Below are 21808 nucleotides of genomic sequence, written 5' to 3'. Positions count from 1 at the left end.
TGAAAAAAAAAAAAAAACCAATAAAGATTAAATTGAAAATGTCCTTAATAAAATTGCAATGAAAAGATCATAGGGTGAAATTTGAAAATCATTTTGTAATATGATTTATTATTTTTAGATTAAAAAATTAAAGGGGTGAAATATAAAAACAATTATTGAAAACAAACTAAAATGTTTTATCCATTCTAGGAAATCACTTTCCATTAAACAAACGCCCCCTTAATTTTAATGGATGAGATTGCTAGAAATATATTAATTAAAAAACCTGCAAAAGCAACAAAAAATCAAAAGAATAAGAATAAACTTTTAAAAATAACAAAAATCATAAGGGTGAAATTGAAAATATATATATAAAAGCCAAGCCAAGCAAACCCAGAGAAACATCCTAAATACAGTCAAATCTTAAAAAAACTTGCAACCTTAGAAAACTTGGATTCAAATCCTATTTAAAATTTTTATTAATTGTGAATTTTAAAATATAAAGTTGAATAACTTGTCAAAGCCAAAACAAATAACAAAAAAACCTGAACCGACAACCAACTCAAGCTAACAAACCCAATACATGTGACTTGAATGACGCTATAAACACAAAGCTTAAAAAAATACCATTAACTTTTTTTTTAAAAAAAATGCCTTTAAAAAAGATAAAAGTCAACTTGAGCTAATCTTTTAAATCTATGAACCGGTAATGAGACCGGTGTGACTTCATTAAAGGCAAAACCTAAAAAAGTAAAGAAGTCAAGTTCTTAACCAAACAAACATTGAGACATGAAATTGAAAAAAAAAATCAATAAAAAACAACTATGCAAAAAAAATAGCAATTAAATTAATTAGAACTAAATTCGACATAAAAATCAAATGAAATTAAATATTCATGGATTAAATTCTAAAAAACCAACTATTTAAAAAAATAATTAGAAAAAAGCATGACCGAATTTGATGCAAAAAGTAAATAAAAATAAATGTTTAGGGATAAAATTGAAAAAACAATCAATTCAAAAAATGATTCAAAAAAAATAAATAATAATTTCAAAAATGGATACTAAATTATAAAAATCAAATTCAAAAATCAAATAACTAGTAATGAAATCAAATATAAAATCCAATTAAAAAAAATCACCCTAATCCCGAAACAAAACCAAAATAAATTAACTAAAAAACAATATAGGATCAATCGAATAATAAACTGTTTTTCTTAAAGCACTACAATACCAGCGTGGGTTTTAGATTTGTTAGTGGAATCCAAGTCTGGGCACATACGACTAGAATTTATTTCTTTTGAAATTATCGAGGTCATGCAGTAGCTAGCGACAATACTAGAATTATGAATTTAAAATATAAAATAAATAAAAAAAAAATCTCGAGCAATGACAGCCAACTCAAGCTAAAAAACCCAATACATTTGACTTGAATGACGCTATAAACACAAAAGCTTAAAAAAATACCATTAATTTTTTTTCAAAAAAAAATATTTTAAAAAAGATAAAAATCAATTTGGGCTAATCTTTTAAATCTATGAACCAGGTAATGAGACCGTATAACCTTATTAAAAGACAAACTTAAAAAAAACAAAGAGCCAAGTTCTTAACCAAACAAATATCGAGACAATGAAATTAAGAAAAAAATCAATATAAAACACATGATGCAAAAAAAAAAATTAGCAATTAAATTAATTAGAATTAAATTTGACATAAAAATTCAAATGAAATTAAATATTCATAATGAAATTCTAGAAAAACCAACCCTTTTAAGAAAATAATAGAAAAAAACATTGACCGAACTTGAAGCAAAAAGTTAAATGAAAATAAATGTTTGGGAAATAGAAATTGAAAAACAATTAATTCAAAATAAAATAAAATAACAATTCAAAAAAAATAGGTACTAAATTTTTAAAACAAATTCAAAAATCAAATAACTAATAATGAAATCAAATATAAAATTCAATTAAAAAAAAATCACCCTATCCCGAAACAAAAACTAAAGATTAAATTAACTAAAAAACAATATAGGATCTATCGAACAATAAACTGTTTCTTAAAGCAACACAATACAGCGTGAGTTTGAAATTATCGAGGTCATGCAGTAGCTAGCGACAATACTAGCCAGCTGTTAAAATAACTTCCAGCTTCATAGTTGTGCTCGACTGACAAAGCTAGCCAGCTGTTCTCAGTGAATTGAAACGACAACACGTTACCATGGGAACGTCCTGGCAGGAAGTCCCAAAGTTTGAGGTGAGCTTACTTTGACGTTTAGGAGAGCAGTCACTGGCTGAAGTGTCCACAACAACCAAAAAAATATCAGCACTGTCTTGTTACGTTTGAATATATAATAATTCAACGACATACACGAGTTCATTATAAATTATTATTATTTTAAAAAATAATAATAAATTTGTTTTTTAAAGAATTATTTTTTTTTATCAAACTAATTGACTCTGTTTTCAATTTGTGTTTTACAGTTATTTTTTAAAATATTTTTTATTTTTAAAATTTTATTTTTAATATTAATATATTAAAATGCTATATAAAACCATTCTATTTTATTTTATTATTACTATGAGTAACAATAATTTTATCCACCTTATTCGAGTGTTCTTCTAGTATATCCATCGGAAAATATAGGGGGGAAAAGTCACTTGATTATATTATGATGCAAATCACCGGATAGGACATCCTCACCATTAACCTTGATTCCATAAACTTACATGATAAATAATGTTATTTGCCATCCTAAAAGATTTTCACAATTTTATTGGACCAATATAATCTGTCAATATAAAATTCAGATAGCCATTGGTAAATTTTTTACTCACTACATCATCGATAGAAAAAATTTATCGGCATCCCCTTCATCAGTAATACCACATTCCATTACTAATGATGTCAGTAAAAAAAAAAACTACCGATGGTTTTTCACAGATGGAAAATGCATGCCAAAAAAATAAAAAATTCCTGCTAGAAATTATACTGATAGATTTTATTTTGTCATTAATAGTGGCATATCCAATAAATATTTTTCAGCTTCCGGTGAAAATGCCGACAGATGATATCCGTCTTGTAAATTCGTCAGTGAGTGTGGCATTTTCCACCTCTTTCTGTGAAATGTCGGATAAAACTGTATCCGTCTGTAAATTCATCGTTAGTGTGGCATTTCCACCACCCTCTATGAAATGCCGACAAAAATATCCCCTCTGTAAATCCCTCGGTGGGTGTTTTTAAATTTGTTTTTTTTAATTATTTAGAATATATAATATAAAATTATATAAATTAATTAAAAAAAATCAATTATGCAAATAAAATTTTATTAAACATCAAAAATAAAAATAAAAACTTAATAATATTCATACAAATGGAATGTTATTTCAAAAACAATATTAAATTAGTACAATGACGGAGGAGGAGGAGGAGACTTGTTATTCTCGGAATTATACGGCAAAAAAAGAGCGCATATATATCACCACTCTATGATGTCAAGTTCATGACCATTTAGCAAAGTTGTTTATAATCTCTGAGAGTTGATTGTATTTCTTGGTGAGATGAGTCGTGTATTGTTCCAAGATTATAAACTTTTTAAATTGGATGCTTTATACTGATTGGAAGCTTCTAATGGTTAAGACATTACATGCCACCCGTAAACTTTTAATCGTAATGTTGGAGCTGTACACTTAATTTTTATCAAATTTATCAAATAATTTTTATCTCTGCCCACAAATCCAAATCAAAATTCAGATGGATGAAGATTTGTTAATGGAATCCATGTCTGGGTACATACTACTAGAATTTAATTCTTTTGAAATTTATAGAGGTTCATGCAGTAGCTAGCGACAAAATTAGCCAGTGAGTGGCTGAAGGTCCACAACAAACCAATAAGATATCAGCAACTGTCTTGTACGTTTGAATATATAATTCAACGACATAAACGAGTTCATTTTAATTATATATTATTAATTTTCAAAATAAAAGAACATATTTTTTAAATAATTATTATTTTTTATTAAACTACAATGAATGGTTATAATTCAGAAAGTGTGAATCTGATTAATTTTTAAAAGTAATTTTTATTAAAAAAAAATATAATATTAAAAAAAATATTTTTTTAAAATAATTATTTTTTATATTAGTTATTAAAATATTTGAAAATACTAACAAATATTAATTTAAAAAAAATAAAAAAATTTAAATTTATTTAAAAATACTTTTAAAATAAACAAGATATCAATCACAAACCCTAACCAACACTATTCTCTCTTCCATCAAACGTCAGCATAATTTTGCCTTCACGATTTTATTAAATTATCCACCTCATGTTGTTAAAGGTTTGATATCGTGGAATGTTACAGGCTACAAATTTATCCACCTTATTCTCTTTCAAGTAACAATAATTTGTCCACCTTATTTCGAGTGTTCTTTCTAGTATATCCACCGGAAAATATGGGGGGTGGGGGGATTCATTCACCAACCATTACCTTGATTGCAAAAAACTTATATGATAAATAATTTAGTGCAATATAATTATTGATTACAAGATTTTAGTGTTTTATCGACGATATAAATCCGTCAATGTAAGATTCAGACTTCATTAATAATTTTTTTATCGATTAAATCATTGATAGAAAAGTACGTCAACATCCCCTTTATCAGTAATACCATATTTCGTTGATTTTGGACCATATAAGAAATAATCACAATTCCTTGTATAACTGGTGACCAATAAATTCAGTCTTCTAACTCATAGAAGGTGTGAAATACAAAAACTAAGTGAGAAACATGGGATCTCTTCCAAAGAGCACCAAGGCTCATGCCGTGTGCGTCCCATATCCAGCTCAAGGTCACATAGCTCCTATGCTCAAATTAGCAAAACTACTCCATCACAAAGGCTTTCACATCACCTTTGTGAACTCTGAATACAATCACAGACGTTTGCTCAAGTCCGGAGGCCGTAACTCCCTTGATGTCTTGCCTGATTTCCAGTTTGCAACCATTCCAGATGGTCTAGGTGATCAGCTTGATGCTAATGTTACCCAAGACATTTCATTTCTCTGTGACTCTACCTCAAAGGCTTGCTTAGACCCATTTCGCCAACTTCTTGCCAAACTCAATTCATCAAATGTTGTCCCGCCTGTAACTTGCATAGTAGCAGATAGTGGCATGTCCTTCACTCTCGATGTGAAGGAGGAACTTCAAATCCCTGTCGTCACTTTCTGGACTTCAAGTGCATGTGGCACATTGGCCTATGCACATTACAAACATCTTGTTGAAAGAGGTTACACACCACTCAAAGGTACGTACTCGATACATTTATTACTAATTTCATACTACCATGAATCTTTTCGAATTAAATTGTTCGAAAATACGTATGAGGTGGAGTAACGTGTTTTTATCTTTGATATCAATGATGCAGAAGAAAGCGATTTGACAAATGGATATTTGGAGACAAAAATAGACTGGATTCCTGGAATGAAAGATATTCGTCTGAAGGACCTTCCGACCTTCATTCGCACAACAGATCGAAACGACGTTATGCTAAACTTTGTGATAAGAGTAATTGATAGAGCTTCAAAAGCTTCAGCAGCTCTTGTGAATACTTTTGATGAGTTAGATCATGATGTTCTGGTTGCTCTCTCATCTATGTTTCCTCCGATTTATTCTGTTGGTCCTCTTAATTTGCTTCTTGATCAAACACAGAATGATTACCTAGCATCAATTGGATCCAGTCTGTGGAAAGAAGAGACTGAATGCCTGCAATGGCTGGACTCCAAGGATCCCAATTCCGTTGTCTACGTGAATTTTGGAAGCATCACTGTCATGAATCCACAGCAACTTGAGGAGTTTTCTTGGGGACTAGCTAACAGCAAGAAGAATTTTTTATGGATAATCAGACCTGATCTTGTCAGGGGCGAATCAGCGGTTTTGCCTCCAGAGTTTCTTAAAGAGACTAGAGAGAGAGGCCTGATGGCGAGCTGGTGTGCGCAGGAAAAAGTCCTGAAGCATTCATCGATAGGAGGGTTTTTAAGTCACATGGGGTGGAATTCCACCATTGAAAGCTTGTCCAACGGCGTGTCAATGCTATGCTGGCCTTTTTTCTCCGAACAACAGACTAACTGTAAGTTTGCTTGCGTTGATTGGGGTGTTGGCATGGAAATTGAAAGTGATGCAAATAGAGATGAAGTGGAGAAGCTTGTGATAGAGTTAATTGATGGGGAGAAAGGTAAGGAAATGAAAAGGAAGGCAATGGAATGGAAGTCAAAGGCTGAAGCGACAACGGGTGTTAACGGTTCATCATCCATGAATTTTGACAAACTTGTCGACGACGTGCTCCGGTTCCAAAAACCTTGAATTAGCTTCTTTGATGAAATTGTTGTTACATCTGCAGGTTGTCTTCCTTTAGCTTTTTTACATTCTGTTACATACTCCACTTTTCCATTCAGCCAATTGAATAGTTTGCTAATCTCCATGACAAGGAGCCATTAACGCGCATGCCCATGCTCCTCATCCATTCGCATTAGCATGGTGGTTCAATGATGTGAGAAAAAAAAATACTAAACTTTTCAGAATTCATTGTTCACGAGGTTTAAGGAAAACTTCTAACCTTTCTGGTAATGGTATGAAATGTTGAAATAGACTTGTTGGGCTTAGTAATCATCAGAAATCGCGAAACCTGTAAACTAGATGATTCTCAGATGCTATAGTTAGTGAGGTTGTAAGAATAATAACACTTCAAGGGTTGTGTTTACAAGAAAAGTGACCTCGTGATTTATGAATATTTAAAAAGGTTTGAAACAATACTTGGCTTGAAATCAATCATTTAAGATAATAGTAACTACACAAAAGGTTAGAAGTGTGACATACGAATCCTCCATTATCTTTAATTTAGTATCAGCCTTTAAAATTAAAAAGATTGATGAAGCTAACTGTCGCACCCGACATTACGGTGACCCTAAAAATAATTTTCTTGAATTATAGAAAAAGAACAGATTTCTAGTATCCAGTTCTTTTAAGAAAAAATGTCTTGTTTGAGGAGTCGTCACCTAATATTATGGTTACTAGGAACCCTAACTAGTCAACAGAGATTCTATAGCTCGGGATTGGTTACGTAAAAGGGAAGATATTATCACCCCTTAAACGTTCTGCCTAAGGCAGACTGCATTACTAGTTTCGTCTTAAATTACTAAATGTTTATTAGTCTATGCTATGACGATTTGTTTATAATATTCCTGACTCTGGCGCCAGTGAATATTCGAGCTTGAATAATTCCAACTTTGGCGTTGGTAAAAATTCGTAGTTACAAAATAAATTAGATCAATATTTTATTTATTTCTCGACTCTGGCTCCAGTGAATAAATAAATAATAATAAATTTATTTTTTTACGAATGCAAATATTTTCTATTTTTCTAACCAAATAAAATAAAATATAACGAATAAAAATAATATAAATTTAAACCGGTATTTTTATTATTTACTCTAGCGTCAGTGAATAAACCAATAAATTTATATTATTTTTAATCATGCATACATATTTTTTTATTTTTTATTTTTCTGTTTTTTTAATTTTTTTAATTTTTTGGGTTGGGCCGGGCCTGGCCCGGCCCAGCATTTTTTTTGGGGCCGGGCCCAGCTCAGCCCATAGGGGGGCTGGGCTGGACCCAGCAAGCCTAGCCGGGTCACAGACTTGACCCGGCTGGCCATTGTTTTTGTTAATTTTTACCGGCAGGCGTGATTGAACTGCTCACGCACGCCTGCTACAAACGCATGTAATTAAAATGCAACAAGGGAAAACGCAACTTACCTGGTGCTGAGCGCCTTCTCCTTCGCCCTTCTTCGTTCTTGGTATTCTGCGAATTCGTTCTTCCCTTTCTGTTGTGTCTGTATTTGCTTGTTCCTCTGGTCTTCTGTTTCTTTATTATCTTCTCTGTATAGTCTCTCTGTCTTTTTTTTTTTTTGTTCTCTTGACTCTCTCACAGTCGGTTCTTTTTCTCCTCTCGTTCCCTCTCTCTCGGTCCAATCTTCTGTCTTTCTCGGTTCTTCTCTCTCTGTATGTCCTCCTTTTTAGTCTCCCTTTTCTCTTGGCCTCCTCTGTTTCTTTGAGAAGAAACAGAGGAATGAAAGTCTGTTTCTCGTCTTCTCCCTCTTTTCTCCCCAGTTTCTCTTCCTCTTTTTCGTGTCTCTGTCCAGTCTTCTCCGTTCAAGATGAAGACAACGGTGGTCCAAGCACGAGGATTTGCTGCTGGTTGATGAACCAAAATTTTCCCTGGTTCTGTTTCTCTCCGTCGCTCCCTTGGTTCTGTTCTCCCTGCTCCAGTTTTTTCTCCTTTGGTTTTACTCTCTCTCCCTGCCGTGCATGGCTTTCTTTCTTTCCCTACTCCTGTCTACTGGTTTTTTCACCTTTCCCCCCAGTTTTTCTGTCTCCAGTTTTCTTCCTCCCCCTTTGTGACCTTTCGTTCTCTGGCTTTTATAGCCACAGAGCAAACCGTTTCTTCCAACCATTGATTGCAGGTGTAATGGCGGCGGCGGGCGTCCGTTGAAGAAGATGAACAGCGTATCAACAGACGGCGCCGTTTCGAAGTTTAATGATTATTTACGTTTTGGCCCTTGAAGTTTTAAAAGTTTTGTAATTAAGCTCCTAGTTTAAACTGTAATTCGCCCCCTGCATTTGCGCGCCTTTTTCAATATAATCCTTGGATTTTAATTTCGCAATTTGGACCCCAAACGTTAATATTTCTTTAATTAAGTCCCTGATTTCATTGATTTAATTAAATTCAAAGTCCAATTAAGCCTAAAACTTATCAATTCTCCAATTAAGCCCCTGATTGGATTAACTAAATTAATTCCAAGCTTAATTAAGTCTCAAAACTTATTAATTCTCCAATTAAATCCTTGATTGGATGAATTAAATTAATTTCAAGCTTAATTAAGTCTCAAAACTTCCAATTCTCCAATTAAGCCCCTGATTGGATTAATTTAATTAAATCCCAAAACTTCCAATCATGTTGCCCTTAACCCAAATTTTAATTCATCCTTCATTTTACTTGTTTTTCATCATTATTATTTTTTTTTATCATCATTTTTTTTATCCTTTTTAGTAAATAAAATAATAATAATAATTAAAATAAAAAATGGTCAAAAAATTGGGTTATGACACTAACCAACACAAGCACAAACAGTTACATTTAATTTAGTTGAAAAATCTTTCTAAAATTTACTAATTTCTAACACAACAAATAATTAAATATCAGTTGCTTCATAAATATCAGTTGCTTCATAGATTAGAGAGAACAAATAATTGCATATTTAATATCTAACCCAGCAGTAGATTGCAACAAATAATAAACTAGAGGTCTCATAGTAATTAAACAAGAAAATCATGAAAAATAGACATAAAAGAACATCCAATACTCAAAGCAAAATTAGTTACACAGTGCCATCATGAATATCATAAAGAAGAGAAAGAAATTGGGGAAGAGGAAGAAAAAAGAGAGAAAGGAGACAAAATCCGATATGATCTCCCTTTTTCTCCTTTACACATTCTTTTTTTGTTTCCTCTTTAGAGGCCTATAAAATCTTCTAAAATACTCTCTAATAATAACCACCAAATCTGAATATTCAATGAAATTATTAAGAGTTAAAATATAACAAGAAAAGTGATGTCTTCATCTATAATTCATGCATCAAGTTTTGAAGTATCTGAAAATAAATCACATCATATTAGATTTGCATGCTTAAGAACATTCCAACGTGTTGGCAACGTAGGTGCAACGTCTTTATGTCTAATTGCAAACTCGATGTAGCTATTATCTTTCCAAGCTCAAAACATGAAAGTTGTAGATCTATTTCTTAGGGTTTTATAGCAATTTGGATCACCTCAATTGGAGCTTGGATGAGAGAGTTATATCTCGATTACAAAGTTGTGTCAAAATTGTCTAGAATCACCCAATTAAATTGTTTAGCCATTAACGCCTCCATTTACATCCTAATAAAAATATAAAAGTAATGAGTATATTTAGGCATCAAATAAGTATAAAATACTAAACATTAATAGAGAAAATTATGACATTTTGCATTCTCATCAAATTCTTCAATATTTAACTTTTGCTCATCCTCGAGCAAGACTGAAATTCACTTTCCATAAAAAACAAAATAAAGGTTGCAATGTCATCAACAAAGAACAATCAAGCTCTTAAAAAATAATAACATATCATGAATAAACATTCTTAGACAACTTATAATTATTAACAAGCATGTTCATTTAAAGATCTTGGCAAGAACAATGTTTTGCGTATGACCCATGCGCCTTTAGGTTCATTAAATTTTATAGGTGGTGCCGAGAGCAATGCAATCAATTATGTCTCTCCTAGAAGTTGGTTAGCTACCTCTCATTTTGTTCTCAGGTTTTTCCTATTCGAGAATAAGCTAAATACATAGACACTCATAGAAATAAACACTCGACTTTCATGTGTTTGAAAGGTATGTGTTTCACTCAAATTCATTCCAACATAAATGTTGTACCACATGCTTTAATATCTTCTTATTCTCTACCACTAGGATCACATGCAAAACTTGAATCATAAAGACTTTTCAATGTTTGTAATAAGGCTTAGGATCATGGTGGAAAGCATTTGGAAATGTACCTCAAAAGCCATCTGAACCAGTGGAACAAAATTACATCAACTCAAGCTCAAAAATATAAGACACGTAAAATCAATCACTCCATTTAGTAGCTTCTTCAATTTGACTTTAAAGCATTTAAACAATGTAAAACTCATATACTGAAAAAGAGATCATTAAATCAGAACACCTTTAATTTCCATTCACCTCTATATATGTATATCATGTATCATTACCAGATTTAACAATTTTGCCGATAAAACTTTTGTCGATATTTACACTGACATTTAGTCGGCAACATTTTTACTAACAGATTTATGGATGACAATCATTCATCGGTAATGTCATTTTTATCGGTAAAACAAAACCTGATGTTTTTACAAACAGAATATGCGAGCCAAAAAAACAATTACCCACTTTAATACACCAATAGAATTATTCCATCGGTGATTGGTAGTGGAATTTATTGTAATTTTATTCCGACCCTCTGTAAAATATCGACAGAATAATTTCATCGGTGATATAATAGTGTTGTAATGGCATATGAAGTAAATTGTTCCCCTTACCTCTAGAATATACAAACAGATTATGTCTGACAGTATATCCCTTTGTAATAATTAAAAAAATAATTTTAAAAAAATATCTTTTGAACAAAAAATAATTAAAAAAATGTATAAAATTGAAATATGTAAAAATAAACTTGAATAATATAAAATCCAAATATTCATTACAAATTTATTTGTTCTAATAAAAATTAAACTAGAACAATTTCAGCGTTGGAGGAGGAGGAGGAGGTTAGTCATTTTAGGACCATACGACCAAAAAGGGGGTAAACATGTATCCCTAATTTGTGATCTCATGTCTATAATCATTTGGCGGAGTTGTTCATAATCAACCAAGAGTTGCTCATATTTTTTGGTGAGATGATTCGTACGTTATTGCAAGGCCACAAACTTCTGAGACTGGGTGCTTAATACCGATTGTGAGCGCCCAACGGTTAAGACACTATGGGTCATCCACCAGTTCTCGGCCGTAGTATTGGAGAGTCTATACACCCGATTTCTATCGGGTCCACCAAATAATCTTGCCTCCATCCACAAATACAATTCAAAATCTGAGTGGGTCAAAGCATCGTCCCCTTATCTCTCTCTCAACCGGCTGTTTTATGTCTCCTGTAAATAAAAACTAAAAGCATCAAATTGAATTCAAGAAAATAATAACTTATGAAAGAAATTGGTTGAATGTACATACAACAAAATATTGAGCGCGGTTATAGATGAACTATTGCATCCCCTTTTGGCGATCTTCACTCTGCATGTGCATCTTTACAAAAAGCTCCATTGGGATTTGCTCACGTCCAAGAGTCCTAGCCTGTAAGAAAACAAATGTTGCAAGTTAAATATATTTATAAATAACAACAAATTAATTAAAGATAGATATGATTAAAATTAATCTTACCATCTGCTTTGCATGCAAAACGAAAGGAACGGAATCACTAGCATGCATGGTAACCGAGCCGTCAATTGCCTGCTCTAGTTCCCTGCACGTCAATTAGTTTCACCCTTATTTGTTTTGGACTTCATTATACTAAACAATTATCTCTACTTCATCCAACTTATTAAAAAATTCCTTTACTTTCAAGTTTCCTGTGAACTTATAAAGTTTTAGGTTTCACCTTATTCAATTTGGATGTTTGTAACTTCACTTTTATTAATTTTGAAGATGACAACTCGATGAGCCTAAAATTGCCTAAAGAAGAAGATGAATAATAGGTGACATGTCATCCACCATCTATTTCCAATGATGCATTTTGAACATGAACTAGGTGACATGTCATCTAGGTTAGCCACCGAGAAATTAAGGCTTTAAATTTGGGAGTTGGTCAAAATTTAATTTAGTCCCTAATCTCTTGATTTCTTTTAATTACACTTGTAATTGCTTTCCAACTTTGAATTTCATGCAATTTTACTCCTAACAAACTCAGTTCCCAGCCCTAAAGTTCAGTGTCTTTTCTAGTTTGGTCATTTGTTATCAATTTGTGCATTTTAACCCCTAATTAATGAACAAACCAATGTCAACCCCTAAAGTCTTGTGCCTTTTATAAATTGGTTCTTTGTTTTAAATTTCTTCAATCAAGTCCCTATTTTCCCATCAAACTTTAATACTAATGCAATTAAGCTTTTTCTTTGACCAAATTAGCTTTTCTAAATTGCAGTTTAACCCCAAACTTTAATTTCTTTCAATTAAAGCCCAAATTGAACTTAAAAATAATTTTTCTTGCAATTAAGCCCTCAATAAATTCAATTAAACCTTAAAAAAATTACAATTGAGTCCTTAAACCTCTAATTTTTACTTTTCCTTCCCAAATTCAATTTTCCAATTTAAGGGGCTTTCACTAGTCCATATCGGACTGCCAATTTTTCAAACCTTGTATATTTTTATCCTTCCTAACTAGTCTCTAGCAATTTTCTAAGCGTTTTTTATGTTCTCTCCACTAATATAATTTTTTTTTCAACTTTTCAACTGTTTTTTTTCCTCTTTTCTAATTTTTTCATAAATTTATATGGGGCCCAAAAATGGATAACAACAAGAGTTATTATGGTGATAACCTATTTTTACAGCAATTTTATCTTTCTTTGATTGTTGTCTTCTTGTATGTTGATTTGTATGTGTAAAGTGGTATTAGAGTGTAACAAGTTTTAATTATTACGTGCTTATTATGTGCTAATAAGCAACCATAGCTGGAAGAGGTCACAAAATATGACGTGCTCTCGGAAGAGAGTATAAATAGATTCTCTCTTGAGAAATCGACAATCAATAGCTAGTAATAAAAGATATGTAAAGAAAGATTACAAAATTAACTTGTCTATTAGCAATGGTGAGACCCTTAAGACCTTAAATTTTATTAGACAACAAAACAATGTAACTTACCTTAGGTAGGGTATAGTTGAGGTGCTAATACCTTTCTTTTACATAACCAATCTCCATACATGATCTCTGAAACCAGTTAGGGCTTCTAATTACTAGAATACTAGGTGGCGACTCCCGTATTTTCTTTAAGGACAAACTATATAAGAATTTTTCACTGATAAAAGACAAGAATTTCTTGTCTTCCTATATTTGCCAAATAAAAATAAGCCTATATTTTTTAAAAAATAATTAAATGATCACCGCGATATCATACACAAGCGACACCTATGCTCATGTTGTTCGAGTGAGGTTAGGCTTACTGTTTTGAAATTATGAAGGTCAAGGTGTCTAATAAAAAACGTGGATTGAATAATTGCTTTTCCATGTTAGAATAATAAACAATCAATGAACAATTTTCTACGTGTAAGAAAATTCTGAATATCAATGTAAGAAAATGTTAAATCGTAAAAGAGCAGAAAGTAAGTACATGTTGATTATCAATGTAAGAAACCGTCAAGACTTAAGAGCAGAAACTTCTCGTTAGTGACAAGCTAACAAGACTAGTCAGCTGTTGTTAGTGAATAGTGATGACAGCAGGTTAATTACCTGGCTGTTCCAGGTAATGTGGTGAGATTACTTTGTTGTTTAGGAGCTCGTGAATGCCTGTAGTTGCTCAACAATTCATCAAAAATGACCATGGTTTTCATCTGAAAATGTCATTCAAGAAAACAATTATGGTATTTATGTCATAACTATTAATACTTAAAATATTTAAAAATATATAGATATAAGAAGAAAAGAAAAATTCAAGAGAGAAAATTATATATTATCCCAAAAACAAATGATAAGAATTCTTTTTTCATATTTATCTCTTCTTCTTATGTATCTATTGTAATACATGTAGTATAGCAAAGTACTACATACTATACAGAAAAGTTTCTCGTTGGCATTAATGTTTCAATAAACGCGTGAAAGGTCACACACAGCTATGGACATATATTTTCTTGCTAAGATCTTAGCCAAAATTATGTTGAATGTAGCAGAAGCAAATTAAATTAAGAAAATGTAGCAAATAATAGATGAATTTATTATATCAAGATATTTTTTTTTAGATTATATTTCTCTGCCAAAAATAATACAGTAGGTTACTCAATGCTTGAAGTTATTTGCCATTCAGGCTTCTAACGTATTTGCTCGCTTGCAAGAACTGTTACCAATCGATCCAGATTCCGATGAGAAGCATCACCGGTCCAAGCTGCCTCCTCTACCTTGGTTTTCCATTCCATTGCCTTCCTTTTCATATCTTTTCCCTTCTCTCCCTCCATTAACTCCCTTTCAAGTTTTTCCACTTCATCTCTTTTCACGTTGCTTTCTATCTCCATTCCAATACCCCACTTAGTACAAGCAAACCAACAGTTGGTCTGTTGCTCACCGAAAAATGGCCAACAAACCATTGGGACACCGCCACAGATACTTTCCAATGTCGAGTTCCACCCCATGTGACTTACAAACCCTCCTATGGAAGGATGCTTCAAGACTTGTTCTTGAGGACACCAGCTTACTAGCAAACTTCTATCCTTTGTTACAGATAAAAATTCAGGTGGGAACATCGCGGCTTCACCTTCAATAAGATCTGGCCTTATTATCCATAAGAAAGGTTTGTTGCTGTTGGCTAGTCCCCAAGCAAATTCAATCATTTGCTGTGCAGTTATTACAGTGTTGCTACCAAAATTTACATACACCACGGAGTTTGGTCATTTTGAATCAAGCCATTCGATGCACTCTGGATGATCTTTCCAAAGATTGGAGCCAATATTTTTCAGATTACCATTTGGAATCTGATCAAAAAGCAACTGGAGAGGACCAAGTGTGTAAATTGGAGGAAACATTGGGGATAAAGCATCCAAAACATCTTGTTCGAAGGAGTCAAAGGTGTTAATAATGACAGCAGAAGCTCTTGAGGTTCTGTCTATTTCTCTTATCAGGAAGTGAAGCATGAAGTCGTTTATGTCTGTAGTTCTGACAAAACTTGGAATATCCCTCAAACGGATATTTTTCATTCCTGGAATCCAATATATGGATGTTTCTAAGTACCCATTTGTTAGATCGGTCGCGTCTGCAAAAAAAAAATTACAAATGAAGATTAATTTTCATTCTTGGTAAATTATGCAGGCTCCGACCTTAGGTCTTGGTAAAATTTTAACTTCTAATGAACTAAAAAGAAAAGGAAAACTAGAGCATAAATTCATCGATAAGAGAAAGCTGTGTACCTTTCAGAGGTGTCAAGCCTCTTTCGATAAGAGAAAGATATTGTGCGTAGCCCAAAACACCACAGGCGCTGGGTGTCCAAAACAGCGCTTCAGGAATTCCGAATTCTTTAGCTGCGTCAAGAGTGAAGCTCATGCAAGCATCAGAGAAAATACATGTCGCCTGGGGCACAATACTGGAGGAGTTGAGGTTGGCAATAAGATCACGAAATGGGGCTAAGCAAGTCGTGGAGGTGCAGTCACAGAGAGATGGGATGTCTTGAGTGGCATCAGCAATATCTGATGGTGGAAGACCATCAGGAATGGTCTTAAACTGGAAGTCTGGCAAGCCATCAAGAGAGCTGCTGCGTCTAGACTTGAGTAAGCGTCTGTGGTTATACTCTGTATTAACAAAGGTTATGTAAAAACCTTTGAAGTGGAGTAGTTTTGCTAGTTTTAGCATTGGGTTTATGTGACCCTGGCTGGAAAAGGGATACACACGGCATGGGGTGTATTTGCCAAGTCTATGGACACCATCTCTCCGATCACACACAAAAAGATTGGATGTTGAGGAAGGAGAGAAAGGCGTGCCCCTTCTTATAGATAAAAAAAAAGAAGGTGAGTGCCCCTTTTTGGGAATATTATTAGCACTTGAAAAAAAGGCCACGCAAGCCTGGTCCTACAAAGAAAATCCTAGCCATGCATCTATATATATATATATATAATGTAATATTATGGATGATATTTTGAAACATGAAATATTTATTTTATAATTGTTTGTTATTGTTATTGTTATTGTGCTCTGCGTGCGATAAGTTTGTAATTTAAGTGTTTGTGCAGGAGGTTAAATAGACAATACAAACAAAACATGTAAAAGTATGACACAAATACTGATGGTTTGTGGCCGTCGGTATTTTATCGAGAGTTGCAAAATATTTACTACAAAACATATAAGAGAACTTCTATGCTGCAAAGTCCATGATGAAATCCCTCGGTTTAGAATACCAGAAAATTGACATGTGTCCTAACTTCTGCATGTTATACTACCTTGAAAATACCAAAAATAGAAGGGGATGTTTTCTCAATATTATAAAAAAGTCACTAATAGTACATTTTTCAAGAGACTACTTATAAAATTTTAACTTGATCAAATGATCAGATTGAGAGTTATGCTTGATATCGTAAATTAGGGATAGTAGGTAATTTTACACAACAAACCCAAATTTGGGTATTATTTTATTTATTGAAATTGTTAAGATCTTCAAAATAATTCATTGGGGACTTAGATCCTTATTCATAATAAAAATTCTTCCCCTGAATTCTCTCCCTTTTCGATTAAAAACTATGTGATTGTACGATATTCACGCGTACAATCATATATTAGTTTGTTTAGAGTTTCATTCTATTTTTTATTATTTTCTAACATTTTAATCACAATTCATAAAAAAATTTCTTTTAAATAACTATTTTACCGATTAGGGAACTTACATGATTTATTATTTGGATATTGTTTCGTATACCAATTTATTTCTCTACTCCATCCATGATCTAAATAAATTTATTGGGATTTTTCATCCCATTAGCAATAATTTATTCCTCATAATTTCTCATTTTTCAACCCAAGAATCAAGGATTGATATCCGTACATTTTGTCAGAACAACATTCAATAAGAAAGAAGGTGAATGGCAAGACCTCTCCGTAAGGTGTGGTGAAAATTACTTAGGCATAAACTCTATTTTGTCATGTTGCACCATCAAAGAATATTTTTCAAGGTTCTGACATTTCAATGAACAAGGAATCCATATCAAGTCGGTCTTTAGAAAACTTTCATTCATCAACGTAGGATAATCAACAAGAGAATCAACTAATGTTTCCCCCTTAATAGCCTTTTTTAATAGATAGAAAATCTTAATTATTAGAGCAATAATGCCCATTTTGTCATCTCCTTGGTCATACTAGCCTTAAGATAATGTATTTGAGAGGGTCAACTTAAGAAATTAACCGTACTAAATGTGCTTGGCTATAATTTTTTTTTTTTATCATAAACTTTAACGCTAGAAATGTCTTCTCTATTAGAGAATAATTTAATTCGACTCTATTTAAAGAGCACTCTCAAATAGAGAGCACTCTCTTAACCTTCATCATTTTTTTATGCTATCAACACTCCCAAATAACACATTTGAGTCGCAATATATTAGATAAATAAACGTTATGATGTTGGTGCTTGTAGGAGAGGTGAATTAACATGTACTCTTTGATCTTGTTGATGGCATTAGTGTAGGATTTATCCCAACAAAACAACATATCCTTCAACTAAGTTATGAATGAATCTTCGTATATAAGCCAACTTTCCTTGGAGACTATTCAGTTCATGGATGTTTCCTGGCTCTAACATCTCTAGGATGCCATCAATATTAAACTGATTAGTTTTCATTCCTTGATTTCAAGCTAAATCCTAGGAATTTGTCTAAGGTGACACTAAATACACACTTTAATGGGTTCATCTTTAGTTGGAATCGACATTATTTGAACACTAATTAGAGATCTTGTAACGACTTTCTTTTTCCTTTGACTTCACCATAAGATCATCAACATAGCATGAGATATATTAGTGAAGCATATCATCAAAAATCTTTTACATTTCCCTTTGCATTTATGAAGGTTGGGCTAGGGTTTTCAATGGTGCTTAAGTTAACCTTTTTATGTCCATTAACTATAGATTTATTTTTTTATTAAAAAATGGGCAGAGCCTCCCCAATATCTTCTTCAATAGTGATATGATTTGAAATGAGAGGCATTATTTCCTCTTTTTTTTCTCTTTTTTAAAGAGGTTTGTGATCACTATCATGCGCTTCTTTATTCTTAATGTCATCTCAACATTTAGTACCCATTCACATCAAACTTCATAAGTGAAGGTATTTTACTATCAAGATCTTTTAAGCCCTTAACCAAAACTGGTTGATGATTGTGTATATTCTTAACGTCTTTTGACTTGGATGGTTTAAGTCTTCCAAGGATTGAAGTTTGTTTTAGTATCCTTCTACTCTTTTTGGTTCCAATCCTATCAAATATTGAAAGAGTCATAGTCATGCAAAGTCCTGTGTCATATTGAAACAGCTGTTGTCAGTGAATTGAAACGACAAGACGTTACCAGGAACGTCCGGGCAGGAAGTCTCAAAGTTTGAGGTCAGCTTACTTTGACGTTTAGGAGAGCAGTCACTGGCTGAAGGTCCACAACAACCAAAAAGATATCAGCACTGTCTTGTACGTTTGAATATATAATAATTCAATGACATACACGAGTTCATTATAAATTATTATTATTTTAAAAAATTAAAAAAAAATAGATTTTTAAATTTTTTTATATTTATCAAACTAATTATATTAGAGTCTATTTGTAGTTATTTTTTAAAATATTTTTTATTTAATAATACATTAATATAATATTTTTTATTTTAAAACAATTATTTTTGATATCCGTATATTAAAATAATATGTGAAACCATTCTTATTTTATTTTATTATATTAGAGTAACAATAATTTATCCACCTTATTTCGAGTGTTCTTCTATTATATCCATCGGTAAATATAGGGGGGGGGGGGGTCACTTGATTATATATGATGCAAATCACCGGATAGGACATCCTCACCATTACCTTGATTCCATAAACTTACATGATAAATAATTTATCGCCATATAATTATCATTATAAGATTTCATAGTTTTATTGATGGATATAATTCGTCAGTATAAGATTCAGACTCCATCAACAAATTTTTTACTCCCTACATCACCGACAGAAAGAGTTTGTCAGCATCCTCTTTACAAATAGAGATGAAATTGTTTGCTTGCGTTGATTGGGGTGTTGGCATTGAAATTGAAAGTGATGCAAATAGAGTAATTGATAGAGCTTCAAAAGCTTCAGCAGCTCTTGTGAATACTTTTGATGACTTAGATCATGATGTTCTTGTCCAACGGCGTACCAATGCTATGCTGGCCTTTTTTCTCCGAACAACAAACTAACTGTAAGTTTGCTTGCGTTGATTGGGGTGTTGGCATGGAAATTGAAAGTGATGCAAAGAGAGATGAAGTAGAGAAGCTTGTGATAGAGTTAATTGATGGGGAGAAAGGTAAGGAAATGAAAAGGAAGGCAATGGAATGGAAGTCAAAGGCTGAAGCGACAACGGGTGTTAATGGTTCATCATCCATGAATTTTGACAAACTTGTCGACGACGTGCTCCGGTTCCAAAAACCTTGAATTAGCTTCTTTGATGAAATTGTTGTTACATCTGCAGGTTGTCTTCCTTTAGCTTTTTTACATTCTGTTACATACTCCACTTTTCCATTCAGCCAATTGAATAGTTTGCTAATCTCCACGACAAGGAGCCATTAACGCGCATGCCCATGCTCCTCATCCATTCACATTAGCATGGTGGTTCAATAATGTGAGAAAAAAAAATACAAAACTTATCCGTATGCATTGTTCGCGAGGTTTAAGGAAAACTTCTAACCTTTCTGGTAATGGTATGAAATGTTGAAATAGACTTGTTGGGCTTCGTAATCATCAGAAATCGCGAAACCTGTAAACTAGATGATTCACTGGTGCTAAAGTTAGTGAGGTTGTAAGAAAAATAACACTTTAAGGGTTGTGTTTACAAGAAAAGTGACCTACCTTTCCTCGTGATTTATGAATAATTTAAAAGTTAAGAATCACTCTAACCTGCATATAGATAAGGGTAAAGTGTGAAAAATACTTTAATACTTGGTTTGAAATCAATTATTTAAGATAATAGTTGTTAGTGTATTGTTGAATCGAAAGGACATTGACATACGAATCCTCCATTAGACATGGATATGCTAAATACCCAATTATAATATGAGGATATGATAGCATTTAATGATATGATAGCACTCAAAAGTTGGGTGCAAATATTGTTGTTCGGACTTTATTTACCAAGCCTTGCCTAGTGCCTTCGGGTTTCTGTTTGGGTTTGTTCTCCAGGGAGCATTTCATTGCTAGACTTGGTGAACAAACCGAACCCATCTTGGAGAATAAGTTATTGTAGGCCAGTTGGATCAATTAGGATCATCCCAAGTTTAGGAGAGCATTGGGTCATATGGTCTATCTAGGCTTAAAAAAAGTAAAATGTGCACTCCGGCTCTAGATCTCCTAGTACAATCCATGATCATTTAGGCTTTGGGTTTAGGCCTTACCTCATACACTATGACTTCGTCCTGGTGTTTTAAGTGTGAATTCTAGACTTATTAATTACCCTTTAAGTCATTATTAGAACTATTTTCTTATCACTCTTTAATTATAGTCAATTAGAAAATGAACAATCAAATTAACCCTAGCTACTAAATAACTTAAAACAAGCACTAAAATTTAATTTAATACAAGCCTTAAACTCTAAAGAGAGTATTGAAAGGAATCAAAAGAAACACAAGCAGTTACCTTTAATTTAGTTGAAAAATCTTCCTAAAATTTACTAATTTCTAACACAACAAATAATTAAATCACAGTTGCTTCACGGATTAGAGAGTTTAAACAATTGCATATTTAATATATAATCCAGTAGGAGATTGCAATGAATAATAAACTAGAGGTCTCATAGTAATTAAACAAGAAAACAATGAAAAATAGGCACACAAAAATCCAATACTCAGAGCAAAATTAGTTACATAATAGCATCAAGAATATCATAAAGAAGAGGAAGAAATTGGCGAAGAGGAAGAAAAAAGAGAGAAGGGAGACAAAATCCGATATGATCTCCCTTTTTCTCCTTTACACATTTTTTTTGTTTCCTCTTTAGAAGCCTACAAAATCTTCTAAAATACTCTCTAGTAATAACTACCAAATCTAAATATTCAATGGAATTATTAAATAATAAAATAGAGTTATAATATAACAAGAAAAGTGATGTCTTCATCTATAATTCATGCATCAAGTTTGGAAGCTTCCGAAAATAAATCACATCATATTAGATTTGCATGCTTAAGGACATTCCAGCATGTTGGCAACATAGGTGCAACGTCTTTACAGAATT

General features: G+C 32.5%; 1 protein-coding gene and 1 pseudogene across 1 annotated transcript; one reads left to right on the top strand and one right to left on the bottom strand.

Moving 5' to 3' along the window:
- Positions 1–4685: 4685 nt before the first annotated feature.
- LOC118039521 (7-deoxyloganetin glucosyltransferase-like) lies at positions 4686–6405 on the top strand. The gene is made up of 2 exons (XM_035046227.2): positions 4686–5280; positions 5401–6405. Exons 1-2 carry the CDS (start codon positions 4767–4769, stop codon positions 6333–6335), a joined length of 1449 nt encoding a protein of 482 aa, XP_034902118.1. The 5' UTR covers positions 4686–4766; the 3' UTR covers positions 6336–6405.
- An 8245-nt stretch (positions 6406–14650) lies between these two features.
- Positions 14651–16295, bottom strand: LOC118039520 (7-deoxyloganetin glucosyltransferase-like; annotated as a pseudogene).
- Between the last annotated feature and the right edge of the window lie 5513 nt (positions 16296–21808).

The sequence above is a fragment of the Populus alba genome, chromosome 17 (genome assembly GCF_005239225.2).
Source record: "Populus alba chromosome 17, ASM523922v2, whole genome shotgun sequence".
NCBI classification, from domain to species: Eukaryota; Viridiplantae; Streptophyta; class Magnoliopsida; order Malpighiales; family Salicaceae; genus Populus; species Populus alba.
This window is presented reverse-complemented; position numbering and strand designations above follow the sequence as displayed.